We start from the raw sequence: 26943 nt of genomic DNA, 5'->3' as shown, positions 1-26943 counted from the left end.
AATCAGGGCCAGGCCGTGCATCGCGCGGGCGCGGCTTGTGCGGGCGCGGCCCAATGCGCGGGCGCGGCCCGTGGGCGCGGCCCAATGTGCAGGCGTGGCCCGATGCCCTGCCGGTCCCCAGCCTCAGAAAGGTTGGGGACTACTGCTCATAGAATTCCTTTTGAGATGGGGGGGCAAGGAAGCTTGTAGCCAGACGTGGATGTTGGATTTTCGTAGGAGCAAACGTAAAGTAATGGAGGCAATAGGCCCAATAGGTGCCTATTTTACATCTGTTTTTTCCCCACAGGTCAAAGGGGTTAGGCACATCTAGAGATGGCCGTAGCCAAAGGTTAGTGTCTGGGTGGTAGGTTGACATGGATAGAGAGGTTGTCGAGAGGCATTTAGCTACACTGGATGAGTTCAAATCCCCTATGCCGGATGAAATACACCCGAGAGTACTCAAAGAACTTTCCAGAGAACTTGCAGAACCCTTGTCCATCATCTTCAGGACCTCTTTAAGGACTGGAGATGTCCCGGAGGACTGGAAGAGAGCAAATGTTATTCCGATCTTCAAAAAAGGGAGGAAGGATGACCTGGGAAACTACAGACCAGTGGGTCTGACCTCTGTTGTGGGGAAGATAATGGAGCAGATATTAAAGGGAGCGATCTGCAAACATCTGGAGGACAATTTGGGGATCCAAGGAAGTCAGCATGGATTTGTCTCCATCCCATGATGTCCTGATGGATAAATTGAAGGACTGCAATGTGGATTTTCAGATAGTTAGGTGGATAGGGAATTGGTTAGAGAACCGCACTCAAAGAGTTGTTGTCAATGGCGTTTCATCAGACTGGCGGGAGGTGAGTAGCGGGGTACCTCAGGGCTCGGTGCTTGGCCCGGTACTTTTTAACATATTTATTAATGATCTAGATGAGGGGGTGGAGGGACTACTCATCAAGTTTGCAGATGACACCAAATTGGGAGGACTGGCAAATACTCCGGAAGATAGAGACAGAGTTCAACGAGATCTGAACACAATGGAAAAATGGGCAAATGAGAACAAGATGCAATTTAATAAAGATAAGTGTAAAGCTGGGCGTCGATGGCCTGTATGGCCCCTTCCAACTCTATGATTCTAAATTACATTTGTTTTTATTGCTTCTCTCTCCGCTCTGCTACTTTGGGGTAAAGCATCCAAGGCTGCCACCCGTCCTGGGTCCGAGCCGGTCCTCCTGCGTCTCGTATTTCTTGCTCGGCTGTCCCTTTAACGCCCCCCTCCCCGCCTCCTTTGACAGCCCCGCGATGATGTCTTCGCGCGCGGCTCTCCTTTGAGCGTGCGCGCGCGTGTGGCTATTTTGAAAGGAGGGAGGGGGTGGGGCGGTGCAAATGCAAATTACGTGGAAGGGGTGGAGGAAGGCTATTTGTGCGGGGTGTGTGTATGTGTTGTTGTTTTTAAGTGAGTTTTTTAAATGGAAAAAATGTAAACTAAAATAATTACGAATGTGCATTATGCTCTCGTTTCTCCCCCTTTTATGTACTTATTTATTTGTGGGCTCCAGCTGGCCCAGCTCCTTTTTAATCAGGCACCGCGCTGACCCACTATGAGTCTGTGCCTGCTGGGGTCCTGCCTCCGGAGCCCGTGCGGGGATGTCTCGGAGACCCCGCGCTGACTGCTGCTCAAACATCACGGTGAGTTTGTTACAATGTAGCAATTTCTCTTTAAATCTCTTAACTCTCTCTACCTGCGACTCAGGGCTGTGACAGGGCGGAAAAAACCCGGGGGGAGAGGCGGCTGGGTTCCCCCCTCCCTGGGTAGCAACCCTGATCGCTTCCCATGACTCCCCCAATCCAGTTCTTCCCCCCAAACAGCCTCCTTATTCCTTGGCGTCTGCAGGGCACGTCTACAGAATACAATGTAGCTTTATTTATTTTTTATTTTTCAAATCGGAAATGATACATAATGTTCGTATCGTTTGCGAGAGAGGAGGGGGCGCTGGGAGGCTTTCTCCCAGCCCCCCCAACCTCCCCCCCCGCATATCCCCCATAGGCTTCTGGAATAGGTTTCTCCTTCTCCAGCAAAAGGGGTGGGGGCTTTGGGGAGAGGGAGGGAAAAAAACACAACTAAACCACACACGCAGAAGGAGGCATCTATAGCAGCGCCGGATGCTTTTATCTCGATGTTTATATATATACACACACACACACAGCATAGTCTGTTTTCCTTCCACCACCCCTCTCACCCACCCCCACTCCACCTCCAAAATAAAAGCAAAAGGATGCCCCCAGCAAATGGGTCTTTTCGTTTGGGTTTCAGACGCTTTGGATGACGAGGTGTAAGGGGAGGGGAAATCGTTCCCTCACACTCCCCCCCCCTTTTCTAGTGTTGGATTAAAAAGGGAAGCCTGGTGTTTATAACTGCTTCTTAAGGCATTTCCAAACGCTGTGGAAGGATTTGAGCTGGTCATGTAGAAATGCAGTCTGGATCTCTGTGGAACAAGGAAGATCTGCCAGATGCAGGGCTGTCCTCTGCTCACCTCCTCTGAATGAGATCTCAGAGTTGAGCTTCTGGCCTTGCAAAACTGTTGTGTGTCTGATCTGATTCTCGAAAAAAAACAATATGACAGTTATAATGTATGATGATCTACCAACTAAACACATTTTATGTCCTGTTTGTTGTTGTTGACAAACAATAACTTCCCCACTCTTGTGTTCTTTCAGTTCATTCTAGTGTCTTTTATTCTGTGAAATAAAACAGAAGTTTGCTGCTTTTTAGGGTATTTTTTTGACTTTGTGTATGAATAATTTCTTTAAGTTCAGGATGTGCCCCCCTCCCCTCTTTTGGCACACTGTTCAGGCTTTCTTTATGCCTGTATATACATACAAATGATAGTTCTTTGGCCTAAACTGTCATGTTTTTTCCTGTAAGAACTCCCAACTTGTTTAATTTATTTTAGTTTACCCATGTATCTAAATTCCTCAAAGTGCTCCATTGTAAATAAATGATGATACCTGGAGAGTTTCAGTTACGTGTGTACCTGGGGCGGGGGTGGGGGGGCAAGCAAGTGTCCCTTTGCAGAAACAATGTAAAATAAATATTAAGAAGATAAATCCAGGTGTTGGTCTGATGCCATAGAACAAGGTTTGTGTCAAGTGTTATCTCTAAGACCAACAAAGTTTAATTCTGGTTATAAGGTTCCATGTGTATGCAGTGCTACTGGACTTTATTATTAAGAGAATATTTAAGCTGTTATGGCCAATTTAGTACTTTGGAGGTGCATTGGTGAATGTATTCTTTTAGCACATTTGGTGTTTATTAAAGCTTTTAATAAGAAAACTGTATGCAATTGCAGGCCTTTGGAAAACTCTGAAAGAAGCTGAGGTATATTCTGTCTGAAGACAGCTGAAAACTTCAAATGTTGGGGATTTGCACAAATCAGCCTTGTTTTTTTTTGAGGTGATTTTAATGGTCTCTAAATAGAAGTTTTCGTTGTTTGATTATTTTAGTGATTTAAGGGGAAATCTAGATTTAAAGAGTGATGATGATCTTGGTTGAGACTTATTTCATTTGTTGTTGGGTTTCATATACTGTGGGGGGTTACAAATACAGTCTAAACCTGTTGGCTTCTGTGGATTTAGACTATAATAATTCCTGCACTGGATTTCACTGTCAGTTTGATCCTTCACTTGCACTATAGTGTTTTTTAAATAAGTACCTATGTGTGTGTTCCACAATTGCACTTTAGAAGTAGCTTTCATTGCAATCCTACTTAGTGGGGCTTGCTCACAGGAAAGTATTGTGAGAATTGCGCTAGTAGTCTGACTCTCTACTTGCCAAATTATGTTGCAGTTGGTGTTGATCAGTTATGTTAAATGGATCCTGGAGTATGACTTTTTTCTCTCTCTCTGTCACCAAGTACTAAAATAAATATCTCGTATTTGACAGTTAAAATGTTAAGGGAGAAGTACAGTTAATTGAAGACATTTAAAAACATTGAATCCTTGCTATTTTAGTTGGAACCGAGTAACTGTAGTTCTCTTTATGATAGTGCCAAATGCAGTTATCTGTTTTAAGGTGTGAAAATATACTATAAACGGAAGAAGCTTCCTCAAGCTGCAGACTGTGGGGAGAAACACATTTGGGATGCATCTACTTATTGTATCACAGATTATCTGAAATTGATTTTATTAATAATGATAGTTCCCTTCCCTCTTCTTTTTAAACAACCATTTGATCATAACCTAAATCCCCACCTGACTTTGACTTTTTTTGCTGTGAATTATGCCATGTGTAGGAAGGAATAATGAAAACTATATAGGTAATTCCATCTATCTGGATAACACCAATGCAGACTATGACATCCTTTTATTTCAGGCTTAAGTTTAGATGGAGCAGAATTGTTCTCTCTTGCCCCAGAGGGACAGGCCAGAACGAATGGGATGAAATTAATTCAAAAGAAATTCCATATAAACATCCGGAAGAATTTCCTGACAGTCAGAGTGGTTGCTCAGTGGAACAGGCTTCCTCGGGAGGTGGTGGGTTCTCCATCTTTGGAAATTTTTAAACATAGCCATCTAACGGAGAGGCTGATTCTGTGAAGGCAAAGGGGTGGCAGGTTACAGTAGATGAGCAATTGGGGTGTGAGTATCCTGCATAGTGCAGGGGGTTGGACTAGATGACCCATGAGGTGCCTTCCAACTCTGTTATTCTATGACTAGGAATTAAGCCCGCTGTGGTTTGAATACAGCAGGCGCTAGCTACGGGAGGCTGGGTTCGCGAGCGAGCAGACTCACCGGCAGTAGGCTGGCTGGGAGCGGGAGTGGTCTGGGCGCATGGTGGGGCGATGGTGGCAATCCTGGCGGTGGGCGGCCATGTGCTGGGGCTGGCGGCGTAGCGGCTCGGCTGCGGAGGAGGTCGGCGGCGTTTCCAGGAGTGAGTCGGCCATCTTGCTGGCAGCTATGTGGTACTGTCGCCATGCGGCTATGTGGCGGTGCGCAGGCTGCTAGGCCTAGGCGGTGCGGCCGCTGCAGATCGGGTCGGCAGCAGGGGATCAGCTCGGCGGCGAAGCGGCTCGGCGGTGATCTGGCCATTGGAGTTCCGGTCGCGGCGGATCGGGTTGGCGGTGGAACGGCTTGGTGGCGGAGCTGTTTGACAGCGGAGCGTTTCGGCGGTGATCTGGGCATTGGTGCAGGCATCTTGGCAGCAGGGTGGCGGCTTCGGCAGCGGTGAAGCGCGCCTCCCAATTGGCCACTTGGCCCTGGAGTGCCACTCGGAGGAGCGAATCCTCCGAGTTTTTATCCCAGACAGGGCCCGCCCTAACTCCTCCCCAACAGCCCTTAACCTTTTATTTAATCCACTCCGCAGGAGCGGTTTAAAGATTCTAGGTGGTTCCCAAAGGTATCCCCTGTGCAAGCACCGAGTCATGTCTGACCCTTGGGGTGACGCCCTCTAACGTTTTCATGGCAGACTCAATACGGGGTGGTTTGCCAGTGCCTTCCCCAGTCATTACCGTTTACCCCCCAGCAAGCTGGGTACTCATTTTACCAACCTCGGAAGGATGGAAGGCTGAGTCAACCTTGAGCCGGCTGCTGGGATTGAACTCCCAGCCTCATGGGCAGACAGCCTCAGACAGCATTTCTGCTGCCTTACCACTCTGCGCCACAAGAGGCTCTCTAGGTGGTTCCCAAACAGAGGCACAAATCCAAAATTGATAAAAATTGACAATTTGTTTTTTAAATGGATTTTTGAAACATTTAAAAAATGCATTTGCTTCTTCGCAGCTCCATTTATAGCTCTCTGTCATAGACAACAGATTAAACTCTGATTTCCGCTTCAGGGGAAAGTTGAGGAAATTGAGTTCTGGGGCAAGTACTGCAAATATGATAGGTCACGTATTTTTTAATCGTGGCAAATATGAATGGCAGCTGAACCATTGAGGACATTTACTTTCCATGTCATGAAGAAACATTGTTTTTGTCTGGTAATTATTGTCCTTGCTTCTGGAAGGTTTTGCCATTTGGTCTGCAGTCCAGCATATTTAGCCAGCGGCCACCATGGCTGGGGCTCCCCCTCGGCGTGGCACTGCACAGCTGCTGCTGGCAGCACCTCCCAGCAGGCGGAAGGAAGTCAGGGGCACCGGTGGGAAAGCAAGTGGAGCAGAGGCTCAGGTGGTGGCGACGTCCCTCGTCAAAAGACTACCACCCCCCGGGCCTCAGTAAAATTGTCAAGCGTTGACCGGTCCCCAGTGATAAAAAGGTTGGGGACTACTGCTGTAGGTGATACAGGTTTTAATTGCAAGCCAGTAGCTATTAGTTTTGACAAAACCAATATGCCATATGCAGTCTGGGCTCAGTGTATCTGAGAGACCGCCTCCCTGCCTATACCCCTCAAAGAGCCTTACGCTCTGCCACCTCCAACTGGTTGTGGATCCTTGGCCCCAGAGAAGCACATTGGACCTCAACAAGGGCCATGGCCTTCTCAGTCCTTGCCCCCACCTGGTGGAACAAGCTCCCTGAAGAGATCAGGGTCCTGCCCGAACTCCTAGAATTCCGCAGGGCCTGCAAAAGGGAGCTCCTCCACCAGGCATTCGACTGAGGTTAATCTGACCTAGAAACACCTGGCAGTCCCCCTCAAATCATACCCTCCATAATCTGAATGTTTCTGACCTCCCTAAGGGCTTTGTTCAAGTTGTTCTATTGAGATTGTTCAATGAGTTAATTATGATAACCTGATAAACTTATATTTACTGTTGGAATTGTTATTGATATATTGTTATCACTGATATTAATGTATAATGTATCCCACAATGTTCCCATGTGAACCTCCTTGGTTTGGGAGGGCGGTATAAAAATCTAAGAAAATAAGCAAACAAATAAATAAATACATAAATGCAGTCTTGTTCAGGCAGCGCATGAATTTAAAAAGTGAAACTTTAAAAAATCAGTGATCTTTATATCTATATTTTCTTGGCAATTTTTAAAGGTACTGTGCAAAATGTTAGCTGCAGAACTACTGATTCTGTGATGCCAATAACCCATAATCCTCCAGGAGGAAACACACCTGGTATAGTTTGCCAAAGTTATAGGTTTAGTGTTATTGCTTTAAAACATTTATATGCTGCCTTTTCATTCCAGCAGTGTCTCCTGGGCAGTGATGCATAAGGGAAATGAGGCATTTATTAATGGCACTTGCTTAGACTTTATTAGTGTTGAATAAGGCTCTCAGTCTATAAAAAAAATTGTTTCCTTGTCAGCTTTTAGCCATTTAGTCGATTTTAGGTTGACAGATAATTCAGATCTCTTGAACATTTTGAAGAGACCATCAGATAACTTACAATTCCCTAAACAAAAGGTAGTTAATTGTTAGGAGGCCAGGCCCCATTATGGTAAAACACCGGGGCCAAAATGGGGTCTGACTAAGAACAAGCCTGTCCTCACCTTGCTGCCTTTACTGATTAAAACTTTTCCCCTCATCTGATAATGATCTCAAATTATCTCAAGTTGATTGATGATTTGCATAGCCAATGAAAACACATAGTCCTAGTGTTCAAGGCTGGGTAGTGGCTGGGGCAGGACTTACTGCATGAAAGGAAACAGGGTGAAAGCAGGACAAGGTTTGTTACCCTGTCACATGACTATGTACAGACCTTGGTTACACTTCCTGATTGCGTGTGTATGTGTAAAATATCTGAGGTATCATGTTTTTATCACAGGCAGCTGGAGCATTTTATAAGATTAGTACTGTTCTGCATCTCTCTGCATATAACCTGTGCGCAACAAATAGGTAGTTTAACTGAAGAGCTTTGCCCATGTTCACAACTAGGAGGAAACTAAATGAGAGGGGACCTAGAAGAGCCACTTGGGTGTATAGTATACTTTAGAATAAATACGGGTATCAAAAAGGTTGCAGAAATATTAGGGGGTTTACTCTTTCCATATCAAGTTGTTTATTTATACCCCCCACTTTTCTCCCTGTCCTCCCAAAGTGCCTGTTCATAACAGCCCTATGAGGTAGGTCAGCCTGAGAATGCATGACTGGCCCAGTCACCCATGGTAATCTTCCATGGTGGAGCAGGGATTCAGCCCTGGGGCTCTCAAATCCTAGATCTGCCATGTTGAAGACCTTGGGCCAGTCCCAGTTTTCTAGAATATTGCAATCTATCTTTTCAAAGTGCCACGTAGACCTGTTTTGGAATATCACTGGCTAAAACTTCTCCCCCTCCTCACAACTTTGTGTGTGTGGGCGGGGGCAGCAGATCACTTCTGACTTTATGGCGACCCAAAGATTTCACAACCTCCCAAATGTCCTATCATTATCAGTGTGGCGCAGTTCTTGCAAGCTGAAGGCAGTGCCTTCATGTTGGGTCTTCCTTTTTTCCTGTCATCTACCACATCTCCTAATATAATTATCTTTTCCAAGGATTCTCACGATGTGACCACAATACGAGAGCCTCAATTTGGTCATTTCAGTTTCTGCAGAGTTCACGCTTGATTTGATATAGAACCTATCTCCTTTTCCCCATTTCTTAGGCTAATTATTTAAAATTATTTTCTTTTGGCTTCTCTGTAAAATATTTCACAGTAAAATACCATTACATGTTTACACTCACAGGTGCACATTCCATCATTGGGAATCCCTCTAAATTCATCCACGCTGAATTCTGTACACAATTTCCATGCCAGTCATGTTTGCTTCCTGCTTCTTTTTCCTGCTTTGGTTTGTTTGCAAGAAAGTTGTTTCCATCAAGTAATGCTTTGTTTACATTCTAAATTATACCGTGTTGCTATTGAGACATTATTTTAGGATAACGTTACCGGCATATTAGCGTGTTAATGAGTGTATTAAAGATCTGGTTTCACTTGCCATTATTTTGTCATGGGGGGGGGGAGTGGTAACAGATGCTGCTTGAGAAACTCATCTTGTGTCCCACTTGTAGCAGTAAGAAGGCAGACCTGAATAGCTTTTAGCAAGACAACCCACAGGAGAATATTCGAGGTTCCTTAATACAGTGGGAGAATACTCAAGTTGCTTCTTGAGAGCCAGTTTGGTGTAGAGGTTAAGAGTTGCAGCTTCTGTTCTGGAGTAGCGGGTTTTATTCCCCGCTCCTCCTCCACGTGCAGCCAACTGGTTGACCTTGGGCCAGACACGTTCTCTCTCAGCCCCACCTACCTCACATGTTGCTTATTGTAGGAACGGAAAGGTATTTGTAAGCCATGTTGAGACTCTTTTGGGTAGTAAAAAGCAAGATGGGAAAAAAGCCTTTGCTTAACAGTTCGCTGTTGATTTTCAGGTTCCTATGCCAATTAAGTTCACATACTCTCCCTTGACCACATAGAGATAAGTTGCAGGTGGGAGCCATATTGGTTTTCAGTTGAAGAATCTAGTAAGACCAACAAGATTTGCAGAGTATAAATTTTCAAGATTCAAGGCTTGCTAGAGAGCTTTGACTCTTAAAATATATACCCTGGAAATCTTGGATCTCTAAGGTCCTACTGGACTCAAATCTAGCTTTTATACACAGAGGTATGTCTCCTTCTTGAAGTCAGCATGGTGTTGTGGTTAAGAGCAGCAGCCTTTAATCTGGGGAACCAGGTTTGATTCCTCATTCCTTTTCCACATGAAACCAGCTGGCTGACCCTGGGCCAGTCCCAGTTCTCTCAGAGCTCTCTCAGCCCCACCTACCTCACAGGGTGTCTGTTGTGGGGAGAGGAAGGGAAGGCGATTCCAAGCCGCTTTGAGACAACTCCAGGCAGTATAAAGCAGGGTTTGAAAAACCAGCTGCTCTTCTCGGCTTCCAAATAAGGGCACTTTTTATTTGAGTTCCTGGTGCTTCCCTTCAACGCCATGCTGTAATCATCCTGTTTCCAGGTGTTCCCCTTCTCCAGCATGCTCTTTGCCAAACCTGTTTTACTCCAGTGTTTTTGGACAGGATGGAGCCATGCACATTACCGCACCATCTGGAAGGCACCATTTGCATGCCCTGCTAAGGTCACATCCATATTGGCACAGTTTTCTTGCCATCTGATCCCCCCCAAGCTTGAGGTTGTTATAGCAACTGTGATGACTGTGGCCTCAAGGGTCAACACAAAGTTGGAGCAGGGTGCATGTGTATGTGAGAGAGAGAGCCTGCCTACATGAATACCACTGCATTTGCAGCAATGATAAAATAAAATAGGAAGTCCTAATCATATGGAATCAGTCCTTGTTGGTCCGTCTTGTCTCTTTCATCTTGCATTCTCAGTTGAGGGGATGCACTAAAGAAGATGAGCTGGGTTTTATACACTGATTTTCACTACCCAAAAGGAGTCTCAAAGTGGCTTACAATCACCTATCCTTCCTTTCCCCACAACAGAAAATCCTGTGAGGTAGGTGAGACTGACAGCTCTAAGAGAACTGTGGCTGGCCCGAGGTTACCCAGCTGGCTGCATGCAGAGGAGGAGTGAGGAATCAAACCAGGTTCTCTAGGCTAGAGGCCTCTGTTATTGATCATGACACCAAGCTGCCTCTCAGTTCAGTTAAACAGTTGCCTAGTGCAAACCGTTTCCTGGAACATCTCCAAACCTTCCCTGCATTCGTGCCTCACGGGGTAGCATTAGGCAATTTGTTTGCTGTTGCTGATCTTTTACTGTGGAAAGGAGGGAAATTTTATTTTGTTTTTACTTGTACGATATGAGAGACTCTGGAAACCTGAGGAATAAAGTTGTATCCTAATAGACATGCTCTTACTCAGCCCCATGCGACCTGCACAAGAGATGCAATCCTGAACTCAAACAAGCAGGTTTCCTTGCATGCTGTGCAGGAAATGTTAAAAATGTGTGACATTATAAGAAATTGTAATTTACTCTCTGCTCCATGGATAGATTATGTTCTTGTTAAGATTTGGTTTCAACTTTACAGTTTCTCTGGATATATAATGCTTTGTCTGACCTCTGAGACTGCCATTGGGTGGTTGGGTTTGTGTAGCCAAGTGCCATCAAAAGGCAATGAAAGTGGTGCTTTTGAAACCGTTCCCCTTCCTCTTTCTCCTACTATGGCCTCTGTTCTCTCTGTGTTTGTTGTATACATATGCACAAATGAATAACTGTGAGATAATTTACTCTCAGGTATTAGGGTAATTGGGGAGTGTAAAGGCATACTTTTAATGCAATTAATGGGGAAACTCAGTAACTTGCTACCGGATACTCCTCTCTCAGGGACTTTCTCATTAGCATGTTGGTATATTCAGTTAGGAAGGCCTCACAATCCTTTTACTGGAAGTAGAATTCAATCTAGTAAGTTGATTGTTATTAATACAATTTCTCAAATGGAGTTCTAGCACTTAAGAAAAAGAGATAGCAGGTACCTTAGTAGAAATTTGCTAGGTCATCAGTGTCCAAATAATTTCTCTCCTCAACCCACACACGCACACACATTTTATTGTTTGAGCAACATTTTATGTCATCTACCATGTCTCTTATCCATCTATCATCCATCTATCTCGTAAACTGGATTTCATTTTACCCCCCCCCCCACCACTCTCTTGCATTTGGATCCTGCCGGTAATTGCTTTCAGAAGTAAGGGAACCTACATCCATTTAGCACCTTGTGGCTTTTGGTGGCTGAACACAGCTGCCTTCTGTACATTTTGCAGCTTGCAATATAGCTTCGTTGAACTCTTTCCTGCAAAGACCTTTGCACCTTGAGCCTTAACGTTTGTTACAGTTTCTGCACCTTTTTAACATCACAATGAAAAATCAGTACAGGGAAAATCTGCTAAAACTAGCAGTGGGTAATGAATGCTCACCAGCCATGCCCTTCCTCAATCCAAGTTATATCCTGGTACTGCTTGTTTCTTTGTAAAGCCAAAGTGTTAGCAACTCTCTGTATGTAATACTGATGCTGCATAGAATCATAGAGTTAGAACAGACCTCCTGAGTCATTAGTCCAACTCCCTGTACTATGCATGACATTCACAGCCCAATCGCTCATCCACTGTCACCTGCCACCCCCTTGAGCCTTCACACAATCAGCCTCTCCGTCAGATGGCTATCCAGCCTCTGTTTAAAAATTTTCAAAGATGGCAAATCCACCACCTCTCTAGGAAGTCTGTTCCTCTGAGAAACCGCTCTACCTGTCAGGAACATCTTCCAGATGTTTAGACAGAATTTCTTTTGAATTAATTTCATCCCATTGGTTCTGGTCCATCCCACTGGGGCAAGAGAGAACAACTCTGCTCCCTCTTCTATATGGCACCCTTTTAAGTATTTGGCTATCAGATCCCCTCTTAGTTGTCTCCTCTCCAGGCTAATCAGACCAAGCTCCCCCAACCTTTCTTCATATGTCTTGGTCTCCAAACCCTCACCATCTTTGTTGCCCTCCTCTGGACACACTCCAGTTTGTCTCCATCTCTCTTCAATTGTGGTGACCAAAACTGAACACAGTAGTCCAAGTGAGGCCGAACCAGAGCAGAGTAAAGCTGCATAATCATAAAATGTTGGTTATGAATGAGAAACTCAGGACAGTTAATCTGTTGTGTCATCCCAGCCTTTTAATACTATCCTGTCTCAGAAAGCTGGCGTGGTGTAGTGATTCAAGAACAGTGGCCTCTAATCTGGAGAACTAGGCTTGATTCCCCACTCTTCCACGTGTAGCCAACTTAGAGCCAGTTACCTTAGAGCTTGGAACTGGTTTTGTCCAGGCATTGTGGGCTTTCCTTGATGGCTGCTTCCTTTTTATGGCCCAGGCTTCCTGAGGACTTAAGGAAGCGCCAAGCCTTGCAGAGGTCTGCAAGGATGGGTTTTCCCTTCAGCTTCTCAGGGAGGCAGGGGTTAATTAAAACATCCTCCCTCCCTTCCTGTCCTGTGTGCAGCCTCTTATTCCCCAGTCTTTCCCCTGCCTCGAGATAGGGAGACAGCATAGACAGAGATCTCTGCTACTTTCATTTCTCTAAAAGCCTTTTCTCTCAAATTTTCTAGCCTTCTTTCCTTCCTCCCACCCCTCCCTTCTCCCCTGACCTCCAGTTTCATTGTTTGCTAGTCAGATTAGCGGATAACGACCCCCCTGGAGGTGAGATTAGTGAGAACTAAAGGAGAAGGCCTGCTCATGGCTTTTTTTGGCAGGAAAGGAGCTGTGATGGCCCTTTTGAGAACCTTATTCATTGCAGCTAAGCTCCTTTCCTCTGATTGAGTTCTTCTGGGACAATGAAGACTTCCTCTCAGGCTCTCTTAGGGGCTTTGGAAAGAGAGGCAAGGGGCCCGGTGAGCAATGCCTCAGGGGCCACTCTGATCGAGGCGAAGAAACCCCAAAGAAAAAAGCTAGCCTAAACAATATCAGCCTTGGGTGAGAGCAGCTCTTCTTCCTCCAGGGCTTTTTATAAATGGCCGGTCCAGCCTGGCGGCCAAAAAATAAAAGAGCACAGCAGAGGATTATTCCAGCAGAGCTCCTGAGCAAGGTGCAGCTGCAGCACCAGATCCTGCTGTGGACAACCATCCAAGGGTTCACATGAGTCAGGGGGATAAAAACCCCTTCATCATCTTTTGTAAAACCATGAGACAAGAAATTGGATTTCTGTCAGAATGTGGGTTACATTTCTGAAGGCGAAGACTCCCCACATAACTCAACTAGCTCTTATGGGCAAGAGTATAATATTGGCTGTGGCCCACAGAGTTGCCAGGAAGAGGGGATCTTGTGCATTATGACTCCTCTGATAGTGCACAAACCCTTAACTCAGATTTTCCTTTCAGATGGTAAAATCACTGAGGAGGTATCTGCTCCAATCAATCTGGCAGGCTCCTTAAACAGGATGGTTACCAATACATGTTAGCCATAGCCATGGCAGCAGTCAATTTAAAACAATCTGAGGAACCTGATACACAGGCAAGCCAAACTAAAAAGAGCAGGACAGGTGTGGATATAGAGGACTTTTTCCCTACTGCAGAGGCTGCCCCAAATTGCAGCCCCTCCCTCTATTTTTACAAACAAATAAATAAACAAACAAAAACCGTTCATTAACATTAATTTCTTTTGTTTATTAAAAAGTCTTTGCATTCTTCACCAATATGGTAAATAAGTACTTCAGGTCTCTTCCGTCGATGTCCCTGTGGTGGCCATCCACTCTCCAGGTGTAGTCTTTGAGGATGGAGAGGGAAACATTAGAGATACAATGGCACTCCGCAGAGCGCATGAGGCAATGGCGATGGCGGTAAGAGCAGTAACAATAACTATCCTTAACAGGGCAGCTATCGTGTGGGCAAGAAACTTGATACAACAATTGCCAGCTGACAGCGCCAGGTTTCTTGAAGGAGTCAATAGATTCTTAAAGACTGCTTCCTCCATGGCAGATGCAACTCCAGACAGCATAATATTTAATTCCAGGGCCATGATGTCCGGCACTGCGGCAGGCAGGTTTCTTTGACTAATAGCATGGCCTGCAGAGATAAAAACAAACAAAAACAAAACATAAAAAACTATCAGGGCAGCTTATCCCTTTGTGGGAGATCATCTATTCGGCCCTGGAATGTATCCTCATCAAAATGAAGGATAGGAGTGATGCCTAGATACGTGAGGCGCAACACTGATAACAGACCTTCCCTTGGTGCCTTTTGCACGCAGGGTGCCCTACAGCAGTGGTGTGTTGTAAAGGGCCGGGGGGGGGGCTGAAGTAAAGGGCTGGGGCGGGAGAAGGCGTCCTTTGGGGCCCACCTCCAATTAGTCGACGGACCACATGTGGTCCGCACCCCATAGGTTGGGAATCACTATTTTAAAAGGGGATGAAGTAAAGGTATTGGTCAACCTAATCCTGATCTTCAGGACATCAGGAATGCATTTGCATCCATATCTCTATGACATTCTTGTGAGATCGAGTGCTTGAGCCAGTTCACAGAGCAGCACCTCACAGGTGCTGAAGACCTTGCAGAACGTTGGTTCCATGGTCAACAAGAGTAAGGGTATTTCACTAATGCAGTCGATTCACCACTTGGGAGTAATCATAGATATGCTACAGAAGAAGTTCTTCCAGAGAAAAAAGTTCCTCAAAACGCAGAACGTCATCAGGGAGCTGATGAAGAAGAACAGATGTGTGCTGGGAAACGAACTCTGCGAAACGTCCTCAGTCATGCAACTTTCTGACCTGCCTGGCTGACAATTTCATTTATCAAATGGCAGATGAACCCACAAGAGGTTCAGCCATACTGGACTTAATACTGACCACCAGGCAAGAGTTGGGGGATGAGGTGAAGGAGGTGGGGACCCTAGGGGGAAGTGACCATGTCTTCATAGAATTCCTTTTGAGATGGGGAGCCAAGGAAGCTTGTAGCCAGATGCGGATGTTGGATTTTCATAGAGCAAACTTTAATAAACTCAGAGACAAGATGAGTGTCATACCATGGATGAGAATGCTGGAAGGGAAGGGAGCATGTGAAGGGTGGGCGCTACTCAAACAAGAGCTATTGCATGCTCAATCAATGACTATCCCAGAAAGACGAAAACACTGCAGGAGCTCTAAGAAGCCTATTTGGATGAACAGAGAACTTCAAGAGGAACTAAGAAAGAAAAGGAAAATGTTCAGGAAATGGAGGGAAGGACAGAGCTCTAAAGAAGAGTACCTACAGGTTACTAGGCACTGTAGATCAATCATCAGAAAGGCCAAAGCTGAGAGTGAGCTAAGATTGGCCAGGGAAGCGCATTGTAACAAGAAAAGATTTTTCAGTTATGTGAGGAGCAAACGTAAAGTAAAGGAGGCAGTAGGCCCACTGTTGGGTGCGGATGGACAAACTCTAACGGAAGATGCAGAGAAAGCAGAAAGTCTTAGTGCCTATTTTACATCGGTTTTTTCCCACAGGTCAAAGGGTTTAGGCACATCTAGAGATGGCAGTAGCCAAGAGATAGTGTCTGGGTGGCAGGTTTGCATGAATAGAGAGGTTGTCGAGAGGCATTTGGCTGCACTGGAAGATTTCAAATCCCCTGGGCCGGATGAAATGCACCCGAGAGTGCTCAAAGAACTTTCCAGAGAACTTGCGCAGCCCTTGTCCATCATCTTCGGGACCTCTTTAAGGACTGGAGATGTCCCGGAGGACTGGAAGAGAGCAAACGTTATTCCGATCTTCAGAAAAGGGAGGAAGGATGACCCGGGAAACTACAGACCAGTGAGTCTGACCTCTGTTGTGGGGAAGATAATGGAGCAGATATTAAAGGGAGCGATCTGCAAACATCTGGAGTACAATTTGGTGATCCAAGGAAGTCAGCATGGATTTGTCTCCAACAGGTCCTGTCAGACAAACCTGGTTTCCTTTTTTGACCAAGTAACAGGTTTGCTGGATCGTGGAAATTTGGTTGATGTTGTTTACTTGGATTTTAGTAAAGCTTTTGACAAGGTTCCCCTTGATGTTCTGATGGATAAGTTGAAGGACTGCAATCTGGATTTTCAGATAGTCAGGTGGATAGGGAATTGGTTAGAGAACCGCACTCAAAGAGTTGTTGTCAATGGTGTTTCATCAGACTAGAGGGAGGTGAGTAGCGGGGTACCTCAGGGCTCGGTGCTTGGCCCGGTACTTTTTAACATATTTATTAATGATCTAGATGAGGGGGTGGAGGGACTACTCATCAAGTTTGCAGATGACACCAAATTGGGAGGACTGGCAAATACTCTGGAAGATAGAGACAGAGTTCAACGAGATCTGAACACAATGGAAAAATGGGCAAATGAGAACAAGACGCAATTTAATAAAGATAAGTGTAAAGTTCTGCATCTGGGTCAGAAAAATGAAAAGCATGCCTACTGGATGGGGGACACGCTTCTAGGTAACACTGTATGTGAACGAGACCTTGGGGTACTTGTGGATTGTAAACTAAACATGAGCAGGCAGTGTGATGCAGCGGTAAAAAAGGCAAATGCCATTTTGGGCTGTATCAACAGGGGCATCACATCAAAATCACAAGATGTCATAGTCCCATTGTATATGGCACTGGTCAGACCACACCTGGAGTACTGTGTGCAGTTCTGGAGGCCTCACTTCAAGAAGGACATAGATAAAATTGAAAGGGTACAGAGGAGAGTGACGAAGATGATCTGGGGCCAAGGGACCAAGCCCTATGAAGATAGGTTGAGGGACTTGGGAATGTTCAGCCTGGATAACAGGAGGTTGAGAGGGGACATGATATCCCTCTTTAAGTATTTCAAAGGTTGTCACTTGGAGCAGGGCAGGATGCTGTTTCTGTTGGCTGCAGAGGAGAGGACACACAGTAATGGGTTTAAACTACAAGTACAACGATATAGGCTAGATATCAGGGGAAAATTTTTTCACAGTCAGAGTAGTTCAGCAGTGGAATAGGCTGCCCAAGGAGGTGGTGAGCTCCCCCTGACTGGCAGTCTTCAAGCAAAGGTTGGATACACACATAGATGTCCCGACATTGGACTGGCCAGAAGGCTTGCTTTTTGCATTCCTGCCAATCCCTATAATGCCCTTGCTCTTATGCAAAATCATACAGCAGAAAGTCCCTTGTGGTATCCAGATTCAGACTGGATGAGATTGACCATCTGGAAATTGAATGGAGACATCTAACTGATGCCGGGTACTTACAGGAGGTTGTAGGAATAATACTAGCTTCCAGGAGAGATTAAAATATTAGATTTTACAATGTCACCAGGAGGGCCGTTGTGAGATGAGGAAGAAGAAAGTGTATTTTCCTAAAGCTTTCAATAACAGTGATTCTGAACTTCCCACAAGACATGGTGGCCCAGGGTTAAAACCAGCCACCTTAAGAAGTCAAATAATGGAAATTGTGACTGTTTGTCTACAGACTTTAAAGCCTCCACACATAGTTCGGTTTCTCGAAGGGGGAAACCACGAAGCCCTGCCACAGGTACATAGTTCCCCTACATGGAAACTGAATGTGGTCTTACAAGCTCTGACAAAGGCTCCATTTGAGCCTGTCACAAAGACTTCGTTAAAATACTTGGGTATAAAAGTGATATTTTCATAGCCATTGCATCAGAAAAAATGCACATCAGAATTGGAAGGTCTATTCTGCACGAGTTCAAAGTAGCAGAAGGCTTACAAATGGTAAACGCTACTAATTTGCCATTCCGCATGACACAATCTGCAACAGTCCTGCAACACTAGCGCTAAAATCGCTTCGTTGTAGCGATTTCAGGTGAATCCAGAAAAGTGGATTCACCCTCAGAAAATCGCTACACTCCTGCCAACAACTTGCAACACTTGCGAAAAAAACCTGTGGGTTCTCAATGTAGTGGCTGCAACCAAAGTCCCTCTCCATGGCTCCTCCGAACTTCCGGCGAAGCGATCACCATTTTTTTTCCCACGGAGCGAGCAGGGAAAGCAACGAACCAGCAAGGCTTCATTCACCCAGCGAGGCTTCTCCAGCTACAGTCCCTCCACAGAAGTGCTTTAAAGCTTCCCTAAGTCCCCAAGCATAACACAGCTCCGTTTGCAAGTTCCCTTTATTTTCGGCCGGGGGGGGGGTTCATTCGGAGCTTGGTAACGATGACTCGCCAGCTCACACGCCAGCTAGATGGGTCTCTACCTTAGGAAGAATCAAGGCATATTCGTTGCAGTGTGTGTGTGTTTTTTTTAAACCTGTGCTTAAAGGGAAAGGGGCTTTTCCAGAGCATGATAACAACCGCCCATTGGCTGTTTGTTCAATTGACAGCCAGGGGCGGGAACAAGCACAGAAAAAATCACTTCCTTTCTAGCGATTTTTGTGAGACTGGAAATCTGTGGGGAACGAATGAAACACTACTGGATTCCACTACAAATGCAGGTATACATAACGCCGAGATTCCACTATTTAAAATAGCGTTTCCGCTTTGTGAAACCAATTGGCAACATTGGTCTTTGTGCGGAAAGGCCCGAAGTCTTATCCAAAGGATCAGACTTATGTATCCTTCACAAGGATAAGGCAGTGCTACGCCTAGAACTGGCTGTCAGATTTAAGATAGACACTATAGTACACAGCTCACAAGAAATCATTCTTCCATTAGTCTGACTGGATCTAAAACATCCTACAGAATAAGAATGGCACAATTAGAGGTTCTGAGAACTCTTAAAGCTCATCTAATTTGCACAGAAAGCATAAGAAGATCTGACAATTTTCTCCTTTCAGTAGCTTCTCTGAATATTGGATAGAAGATGTCCGAAGCAGTGATCACTAGAATTCTGAGAACCTACATGGCTGAGACATACAAATCACTTACTTTGTCAATACATACAGGGATCACTGCACATCCCACTCGCAGGGCATTTACTAATACAGTTTTTGTAAACAGAGCATCAGTTTGGAAATCTATAAAGCGGCGATGTGGTCATCTCTTGCCATGCTTACCAGGCACTACGGGATTGATCAATACAGTTTAGCTGACGCTGCCCTCGGCAAGCGAGTCTGGCAACGTGTTCTGGAACCAGTCTAAAGTACCCACCCGGGTATATTGCGCTCTAGAAGGGCCCATCCTTGCAGATGTCCTCCGATCCAGGGGGAGAATGACCAGTGGACTTACTGAAGAGGGTCCTTCTCCCCTGGAATACTGAGGACATCTGGCCCTCCCGATCTGATTCCGGAACATGAAACACTATTCAGGTAGCAAGAGACAGATAAGCCTAGTGAAAGGCAGCATATTTCCTCTTTCCTTCCTGTTCTTTCTGTAACAAAAAAGTTTACAAATTAAGATAATTGATCTGTTTAAGGTTAATAAATTCTAGTTTCAGTTATTCTACTCTATGGCTTTCAGAGTGTCCAGACTGGGGAATGAGACGCTGCACACAGGACAGGAAGTGAGGGAGGATGTTTTAATTAACCCCTGCCTCCCTGAGAAGCCGAAGGGAAAACCCATCCTTGCAGATGTCCTCTGTATTCCAGGGGAGAATGACCCTCTTCGGTAAGTCCAATGGTCGGTCTTCCATCAGCTATTTATCACATGGCTAATTACCAATAAAAAATCTGGAGTGAACCTAGCTAAAGCATGCATAATCTGCCTTCCCCATATTTACCATTTCTTGCATATCCTAAAATCTGGTTTCATTAATAGTCCTCTGACACAGTGGTCCCCAACCTTTCTATCACCGGGGACCACTCAACGCTTGACAATTTTACTGAGGCCCGGTGGGGGGGGGGTAGTTTACTCCTCTACTCTCAACCACGCTCTCTGATCGCTATGGTAATGTTTAAACATCCCTTCAAAATAAGATACAGACACGCCACAACAATGAACATAAGGAACATTTTATTTTCATGGAAATTTTAACTCATGACAATGACAAATCAATGGGAACCCTGAGCTTGTTTCTCTGCAACGAGATAGTCCCATCTGGGAGTGATGGGAGACAATGACACCCAAAGTAAAGGGCCGGGGGGGATGAAGTAAAGGGCCGGGGGTGGGGGGAGAAGGCGTTCTTCGGGGCCCACCTCCAATTAGTCGACGGACCACATGTGGTCCGCAGCCCACAGGTTGGGGATCGCTACTCTGACAGACCTTCTGTTATAAGAGTAAGCTATGCTCTGAGTTACTCTTAAGGTATACATAATGAAAGCACCAACATGCTCAAGGAGGTTATGTTTTTTCACCCGCCTTTAGTTTCTTTTGTGTTTCTGAAAAAATGCACAAACACTATATATGCAAGGCCTGTATGTTTCAGCTATTGAATGCCAGATTTACTGTCTTTACTCTGCTCTAGTTCAGCTTCACTTGGAGTACTGTCCAATTTTGGGCACCAGAGTTAAAGATGGATGTAGACAAACGAGTCCCGAGGAGGGCCACAAAAATGGTGAGGGGTTTGGAGACCAAGACATATGAAGAAAGTTTGGGGGAGCTCCGTCTGTTTAGCCTGGAGTGGAGACAACTAAGAGGGGATCTGATAACCATCTTCAAGTATTAAAAAGGGTGCCATATAGAGGATGGAGCAGAGTTGTTCTCTCTTGCCCCGGAGGGATGGACCAGAACCAATGGATGAAATTAATTCAAAAGAAATTCTGTCTAAACATCTGGAAGAAGTTCCTGACAATCTGAGAGGTTTCTCAGTGGAACAGGCTTCCTTGAGAGGTGGTGGGTTCTCCATCTTTGGAAATGTTTAAACAGAGGCTGGATAGGCATCTGACAAAGAGGCTGATTCTGTGAAGGCTTAAGGGGGTGTCAGGTTACAGTGGATGAGCAATAGGATTGTGAGTGTCCTGCATGGTGCAGGGGATTGGACTAGATGACCAAGGAGATTCCTTCCAGCTCTGTTATTCTGTGATTCTGTGAAACTACTAGTTCTAATCCAGTGTGTAAGTCCCTTTCTTTCTTTCTTTCTTTCTTTCTTTCTTTCTTTCTTTCTTTCTTTCTTTCTTTCTTTCTTTCTTTCTTTCTTTCTTTCTTTCTTTCTTTCTTTCTTTCTTTCTTTCTTTCTTTCTTTCTTTCTTTCTTTCTTTCTTTCTTTCTTTCGTTTATTCATTCGTTTATTCATTCATTTATTTGCATTTTTATACCATTCTTTATGGCTCGGGGTGGTTTACATGGAATACCCCCTCTCCTTAATAGCAACATCTACTAGGCATCTACTGTATGAGCCATGTTGTTTCACTAAATATGCAACTGAAGGCTTGTGGGAGCACTGGAGTCACAGTGCTGGCTGAAGATGGGTTTAATCACACATAGACCCATTATGCACGGGGGTTTTAGCGCACATTCGGGGTGGAATGGCGGCGACTAAAATCACCGATAACGCACAGAGCCGGCTGCAACCGGCTGCAGCTTCGGTGCATGCCGCCGAAAAAGCCGCGTCAGTGAAACGTGGAAGAAAGCGCAGCTTCCGGGTGAGCGGGGTGCAACCAGAAGCGGCGCCCGGATCGGCGCGTGCATAATCGGTTACTCTGGGTTTTGCCGCCGTCGCGCCCCGCCCCGTGTATAACCGGTATGCGTCGCGTCTTCCCCCTCCGCGTTTTCCATGTGACCCGAAATCGCCGTTTCGGCGGCCGTGCATAATGGGCCTTAATGGTGCTGGTAGGCTTCATCAAGTCACAGCTGATTTAGGGGTTTCAGGGCAAAAGACGAAAATGCTTCTGCTCAGCAGCCCTGGACTTCCTTGATGGTTTCCCATCCAAATAATAACCATGGCTGACCCTGGATAGATTTGCTGAAATTTGACTAGCTAGCCTAGACAGTTCAAGTCAGAGCATTAGATAGGTTTGCCAGTATCCATCTCTGCACAGCAACTTTGAACTTCCTTGATTATTTCCCATCCGAATAGTAACCAGGACTCGCCATGCTTAGCTTCTGTGATCTGTAGAGATCTGGCTAACTTCGGTCATCCAAGAGAGGTTCAGAGGTGCTTTGCCAATGCCTGCCCCTGAGTTGGGGCTCCTGCCTTCCTTGATGGTTTCCTATCCAAATAATAACCAGAGTTGAGCCTGCTTAGCTTCTGGTGTCTGTGAAGCTGGAGCTGGACCAGGCTATCCAGGGCAGGGCAAATCATGCATAGTGCTCATCTACAGCAAATCACATCTTATAGATGCTCCATAGCTGAGAAGCATCCATGCGGCTCACCCTCCCCCCAAAAAAAACAAATAAACAAAACCCTACCTATAGTGAGCTGTGTGCATTGGCCTGAAGTTTCTTGGTTATTCTTGGTTGTCTGAGTCTGATGTTCACCAGCTGACCAACTGTCTGAGGAAGAGTGCGTGCACTCGATAGCTCGTGCCTTGAATACATGTCACTTCCAGATTAGACTTCTGTAATTTCCTCTACCTGGGCCAGCCCTTGTCTCTGACGCAGGAATTGCAGCTGGTGCAAAATGCAGCTGTGAGGGTCTTCACTAGAACATCTTGGAGGGCCCATATGTAGCCAGTGCTGCGGCAGCTGCATGGGTCATCAGTCTGCTTCCAGATCAAGTTCAAGGTCTTGGTCTTAACCTTTAAGGCTATACGTGGCCTGGGTCCCACCTATCTGAGGGACCGCTTATCTGCCTATGCCCCCCGCAGGGCCCTTCGCTCTGCGGGTATGAATTTGTTGGTTGTCCTGGACCCCTGGGATATCCCTGACCCAAAGAATGTTGCTTAGTCTCAACCAGAGCTGGGGCCTATTTGATTCTGTCCCTAGCCTGGTGGAATGAGTTCCTAGTTGAGATCCAGGCCCTGATGGAACTGTCAGAGTTCTCCAGGGCCTCCAAAAATGATAGTCTTCCGCCAGTCTTATGGCTGAGACCAATGGCCAAAATGAAATTATATGGCTCTCCCTCCTCCTCTGCCCTCAATTATGATAGCAAGAAAAGGGCTGGTGGGGTGGGGAGGTTATTGAGTTTTTTAATGGTTTTCTGATTATATTTCATACTTGCATTTCACCACAAGCCTGCTAACAGTGAAGGGCAGTATACAAATAAAATAAATAAATAAATGGCTACTGGACTTGAATCTAGCTGGTCTTTTCCCATTTCTGTGGGCAGCTTTTGAAAGCCCTTCCAGACTCTTTCCCATTGCTGTTCAACCAGCTAAGAAGAATGTTTTTATTGCTTCTGACACAGCGTCCCCAGTCAAGGGATAAGATTGCCTAGAACTTGAGTCAGGGCCTTCTGAGCTGTAAAATCAGCACCTTCTGAGACCATGGCTGTCTACAAATCATGCAAGCAATTTGTTCAGACTTGCTTCTAAAGTGCAGCCACTGTTTTCATTGCACTGGTTTTCAATAACTAGAAGAATCTTTGGAAAATGAGGCTTTGTGTACATGTTGACAGGGGACTGTCAGGTACATGTGAGATGCTAGGTGGGGGTGGGGATTGGAGGTCTGCAAATAATTTTAAATCAAAATGGGGGCTCTCGGTTGCTATATTTTAAGGTTTCCTGGCTTAGAAGGTTATTTACTTTTTTACTTTGTCAAATTTGCGGTCATTCCCCACTTCTTGCAGAGCATAAATATAAAACTGGAATTATAAGGAGGTGATCATGGATAGGATCCTTGTTGCAGGATAGGAGTGAAACAGTTTCCAGGAAGCAGTGATGAGATGGTTCAAGCAGAGTTGTCTGAAGCTCAATCCTTCAAAGACGGAGATCTTGTGGCTAGGTAAGAAGGGCCCTTGTGAGGAAGTGTGCCTACCCACCCTGAATAGTGTTCAGCTCTTTACAGCTCAGTCTGCCAGGAATCTTGGTGTGATCCTGGATGCTTCCCTCACAATGGAAGCCCAGGTCCCAAAGGTAGCGCGGCTGGCATTTTACCATCTCCACCAAACCAAGCTACTAGCGCCCTACCTGGCCCCGGAACACCTAGCCACAGTGATTCATGCAATGGTCATCTCTAGACTGGACTTCTGTAACTTGCTCTACGCAGGCCTGCCTTTGGCTTTGACCCGGAAACTACAACTGGTCCAAAACACAGCGGCCAGAGTCCTCAGAGCAATATCATGGAGGGCTCACATCCGGCCCATTCTCCACCAACTACAATGATTGCCAGTTGAATTCCGGATCAGGCTAAAGGTTCTGGTAATTACCTTCAAGGCCATATGCGATTAGGGCCCAATGTACCTGAGGGACCACAACCCTGCCTATGCCCCCCAAAGAGCTCTACGCTCTGGCACCACCAATCGGCTAATGATCCCTGGCCCTAAAGAAGCCCGCCTGGCCTTAACCAGGGCGATCCTTCTCTACCCTGGCCTACACAGTGGAACGAACTCCCAGAGGAGATCAAGGCTTTGACGGAGGTAAAACAGTTCCACAGGGCCTGCAAAAAGGAGTTCTTCCACTAGGCATTTGGTTGAGACCAGGCACAACCAACAACATCTGCAGGACCCCTGCCCTCCCCCCCCCCGCCGCCGCCAAAACCATCAAGGCATTCTGCTCCTGGACCTGTTTGTATTATTACTGTTTAATGTTGTACTGTTACCCTGTTATTATCAGTTAATAATATTAATGTTATAGTTATTTATATGCATGGTTTCTTTTATAGTTCTAAGTTCCATGTAAATTGCCCTGAGCCTTCGGGGAGGGAGGTATATATATGTGAATAAAATAAACAAACAAACAAAATCAATTAAAGTGGCCTGGAGAGGCTTAATTCCCACCCTGGATGCTGGCATTTTGTTCACTATGATGCTGCCTTTGGTTCAGCAGGTTTTGAAAGGATACAAAGCCATGCCATCCCCATTTATGATATTTGAGGTTGGGAGATCCAATTTAAATTGTAAGGGATGATCTCTGTTCCAGACCACGGTTGGTTCACTATAAATGCTTTGTCTTGAGTGACGCATTCTTGTTGCGCAAACAAAACTCCAAATTCTGTAAACCTTATATTTAAGAAAATCTGTTTCTTGACAATTTTTTTTCGATTGCATAATGTTAAAGTTTATAAATAAGGGTTGTGTTGGCAATGTTGACTTCAGGACTTGCAGGATCCAGGAGGAGGAGGAGGAGAAATTGGTTCTTATATGCCACTTTTCTCTACCCAAAGGAGTCTCAAAACAGCTTACAGTCGCCCTCTTTTTCATCTCCCCACAACAGGACACCCTGTGGGGTAGGTGAGCCCGAGAAAGCCTTGATATTACTGCTCGGTCAGAACAGCTTTATCAGTGCTGTGGTGAGTTCAAGGTCACTCAGCTGGCTGCATGTTGGGGAGCACAGAATCGAACCCGGCTTGCCAGATTAGAAGTCCACACTCCTAACCATTACACCAAGCTGGTGAAGAGAAAAGGAGTGCCATTCTGGTGGTTAACAGTCCTTTCCTCCAGATTGATTATTATTTATAAATTGCCATCAATATGTAAGGCCCTTCATAATGGAAACAAAACAAAAAGTCTGGTCCCCTTCCCAAAGGATATACCAGTTGGCTGTATCTGAAGAACAGTGGACTGTTGTGAGACAGGATGCTGGACTAGAAGGACCTTTGGTCTGTTCCAGCAGTGCTCTTGTTGTTGGAAGCCATTCAGTCGTGTCCAACTCTTGGTGATCCCATGGGTAAGCTGTCAATACAATCTCAAATCCTGCACCGCCTCGCTCAGTCATGCAATGTACTGGCCAGTATCCACCTTGATCGCATGTTGGCCAGGTTTCCTTTTTCCATTAACCAATCCTAGCATAATTGCTTTCTCCATTGAGTTGAATCGCATGATATGGCCAAAGTAAATGAGCTGGAGTTTAGTGATTTTGCCTACCAGTGATATATTAGAATTTATGAACTGTTAAGGTAAAGGTAAAAGTATCCCCTGTGCAAGCACCGAGTCATGTCTGACACTTGGGGTGACACCCTCTAGTGTTTTCGTGGCAGACTCAATATGGGGTGGTTTGCCAGTGCCTTCCCCAGTCATTACCATTTACCTCCCTACCAACCTCGGAAGGATGGAAGGCTGAGTCAACCTTGAGCCGGCTGCTGGGATTGAACTCCCAGCCTTATGGGCAGAGCTTTCAGACAACATTTCTGCTGCCTTACCACTCTGCGCCACAAGAGGCTCTTATTTATACACTGTAGTATTACCCTATTTGTGACTTTTGCTGTCCATGGAACACACAGAAGCCTTCTCCAACACCAGAGTTCAAACAAATCGATTCTTCTCTTGACTAATTTTTTTCATCAGTCAACTTTCACAGTCATACATGGCAACTGGAAATATGAGAGGTCTAATCTGCATTTGGTAGGTTGTCCATAGTTTTCCATGTTCAATTTAAGCTCATAATTGCTGAGTGACCCAGAGCAATTTGACATTTTATTTCCATTCGATCTCTTCACCATCAATTGTTATTGTGACATTTCTATTTTTTGCAGTGGTTATTATTTTTGTCTTTTCAATGTTTAAGAAAAGGCCAAATTTCTTACATCGTTGACCTTCTAGGCCTTCCTTTGTTTCTGCCAGGAGGGTCGTGTCATCAGTATACTAGAGATTATATTTCTTCCACCAGTCTTAACTCTAGCATTTGATTCTTTTAATTCAATCTCGCTCATAATAGGATTTTCTTGGCAATTTTTTTATAAGGTAGGTTGCCAGGTCTTTCGTGTGTAGTGGTTAGGAGTGTGAACTTCTAATCT

At 45.4% G+C, this 26943-nt stretch overlaps 1 protein-coding gene across 9 annotated transcripts in view; it reads left to right on the top strand.

Moving 5' to 3' along the window:
- Positions 1-1392: 1392 nt before the first annotated feature.
- Positions 1393-26943, top strand: part of BICRA (BRD4 interacting chromatin remodeling complex associated protein) — a 151146-nt gene continuing 125595 nt past the window's right edge. For 5 of the 9 annotated variants that reach the window (XM_077336499.1, XM_077336497.1, XM_077336496.1 and 2 more), the window contains exons 1-2: positions 1394-1666; positions 19696-19842. In XM_077336499.1, the coding sequence (XP_077192614.1) occupies positions 19806-19842 (37 nt within the window). In that variant the 5' untranslated portion in view covers positions 1394-1666; positions 19696-19805. Of the gene's footprint in view, positions 1667-3365; positions 3432-19695; positions 19843-26943 lie in introns of those variants that run through there. The other 4 variants (XM_077336495.1, XM_077336491.1, XM_077336494.1 and 1 more) reach the window with 3 other exon arrangements.

Source organism: Paroedura picta, chromosome 5 (assembly GCF_049243985.1).
Source record: "Paroedura picta isolate Pp20150507F chromosome 5, Ppicta_v3.0, whole genome shotgun sequence".
Taxonomy (NCBI): domain Eukaryota; kingdom Metazoa; phylum Chordata; class Lepidosauria; order Squamata; family Gekkonidae; genus Paroedura; species Paroedura picta.
Note: the sequence above shows the minus strand (reverse complement) of the source record. Positions and strands in the feature narration are given on the sequence as shown.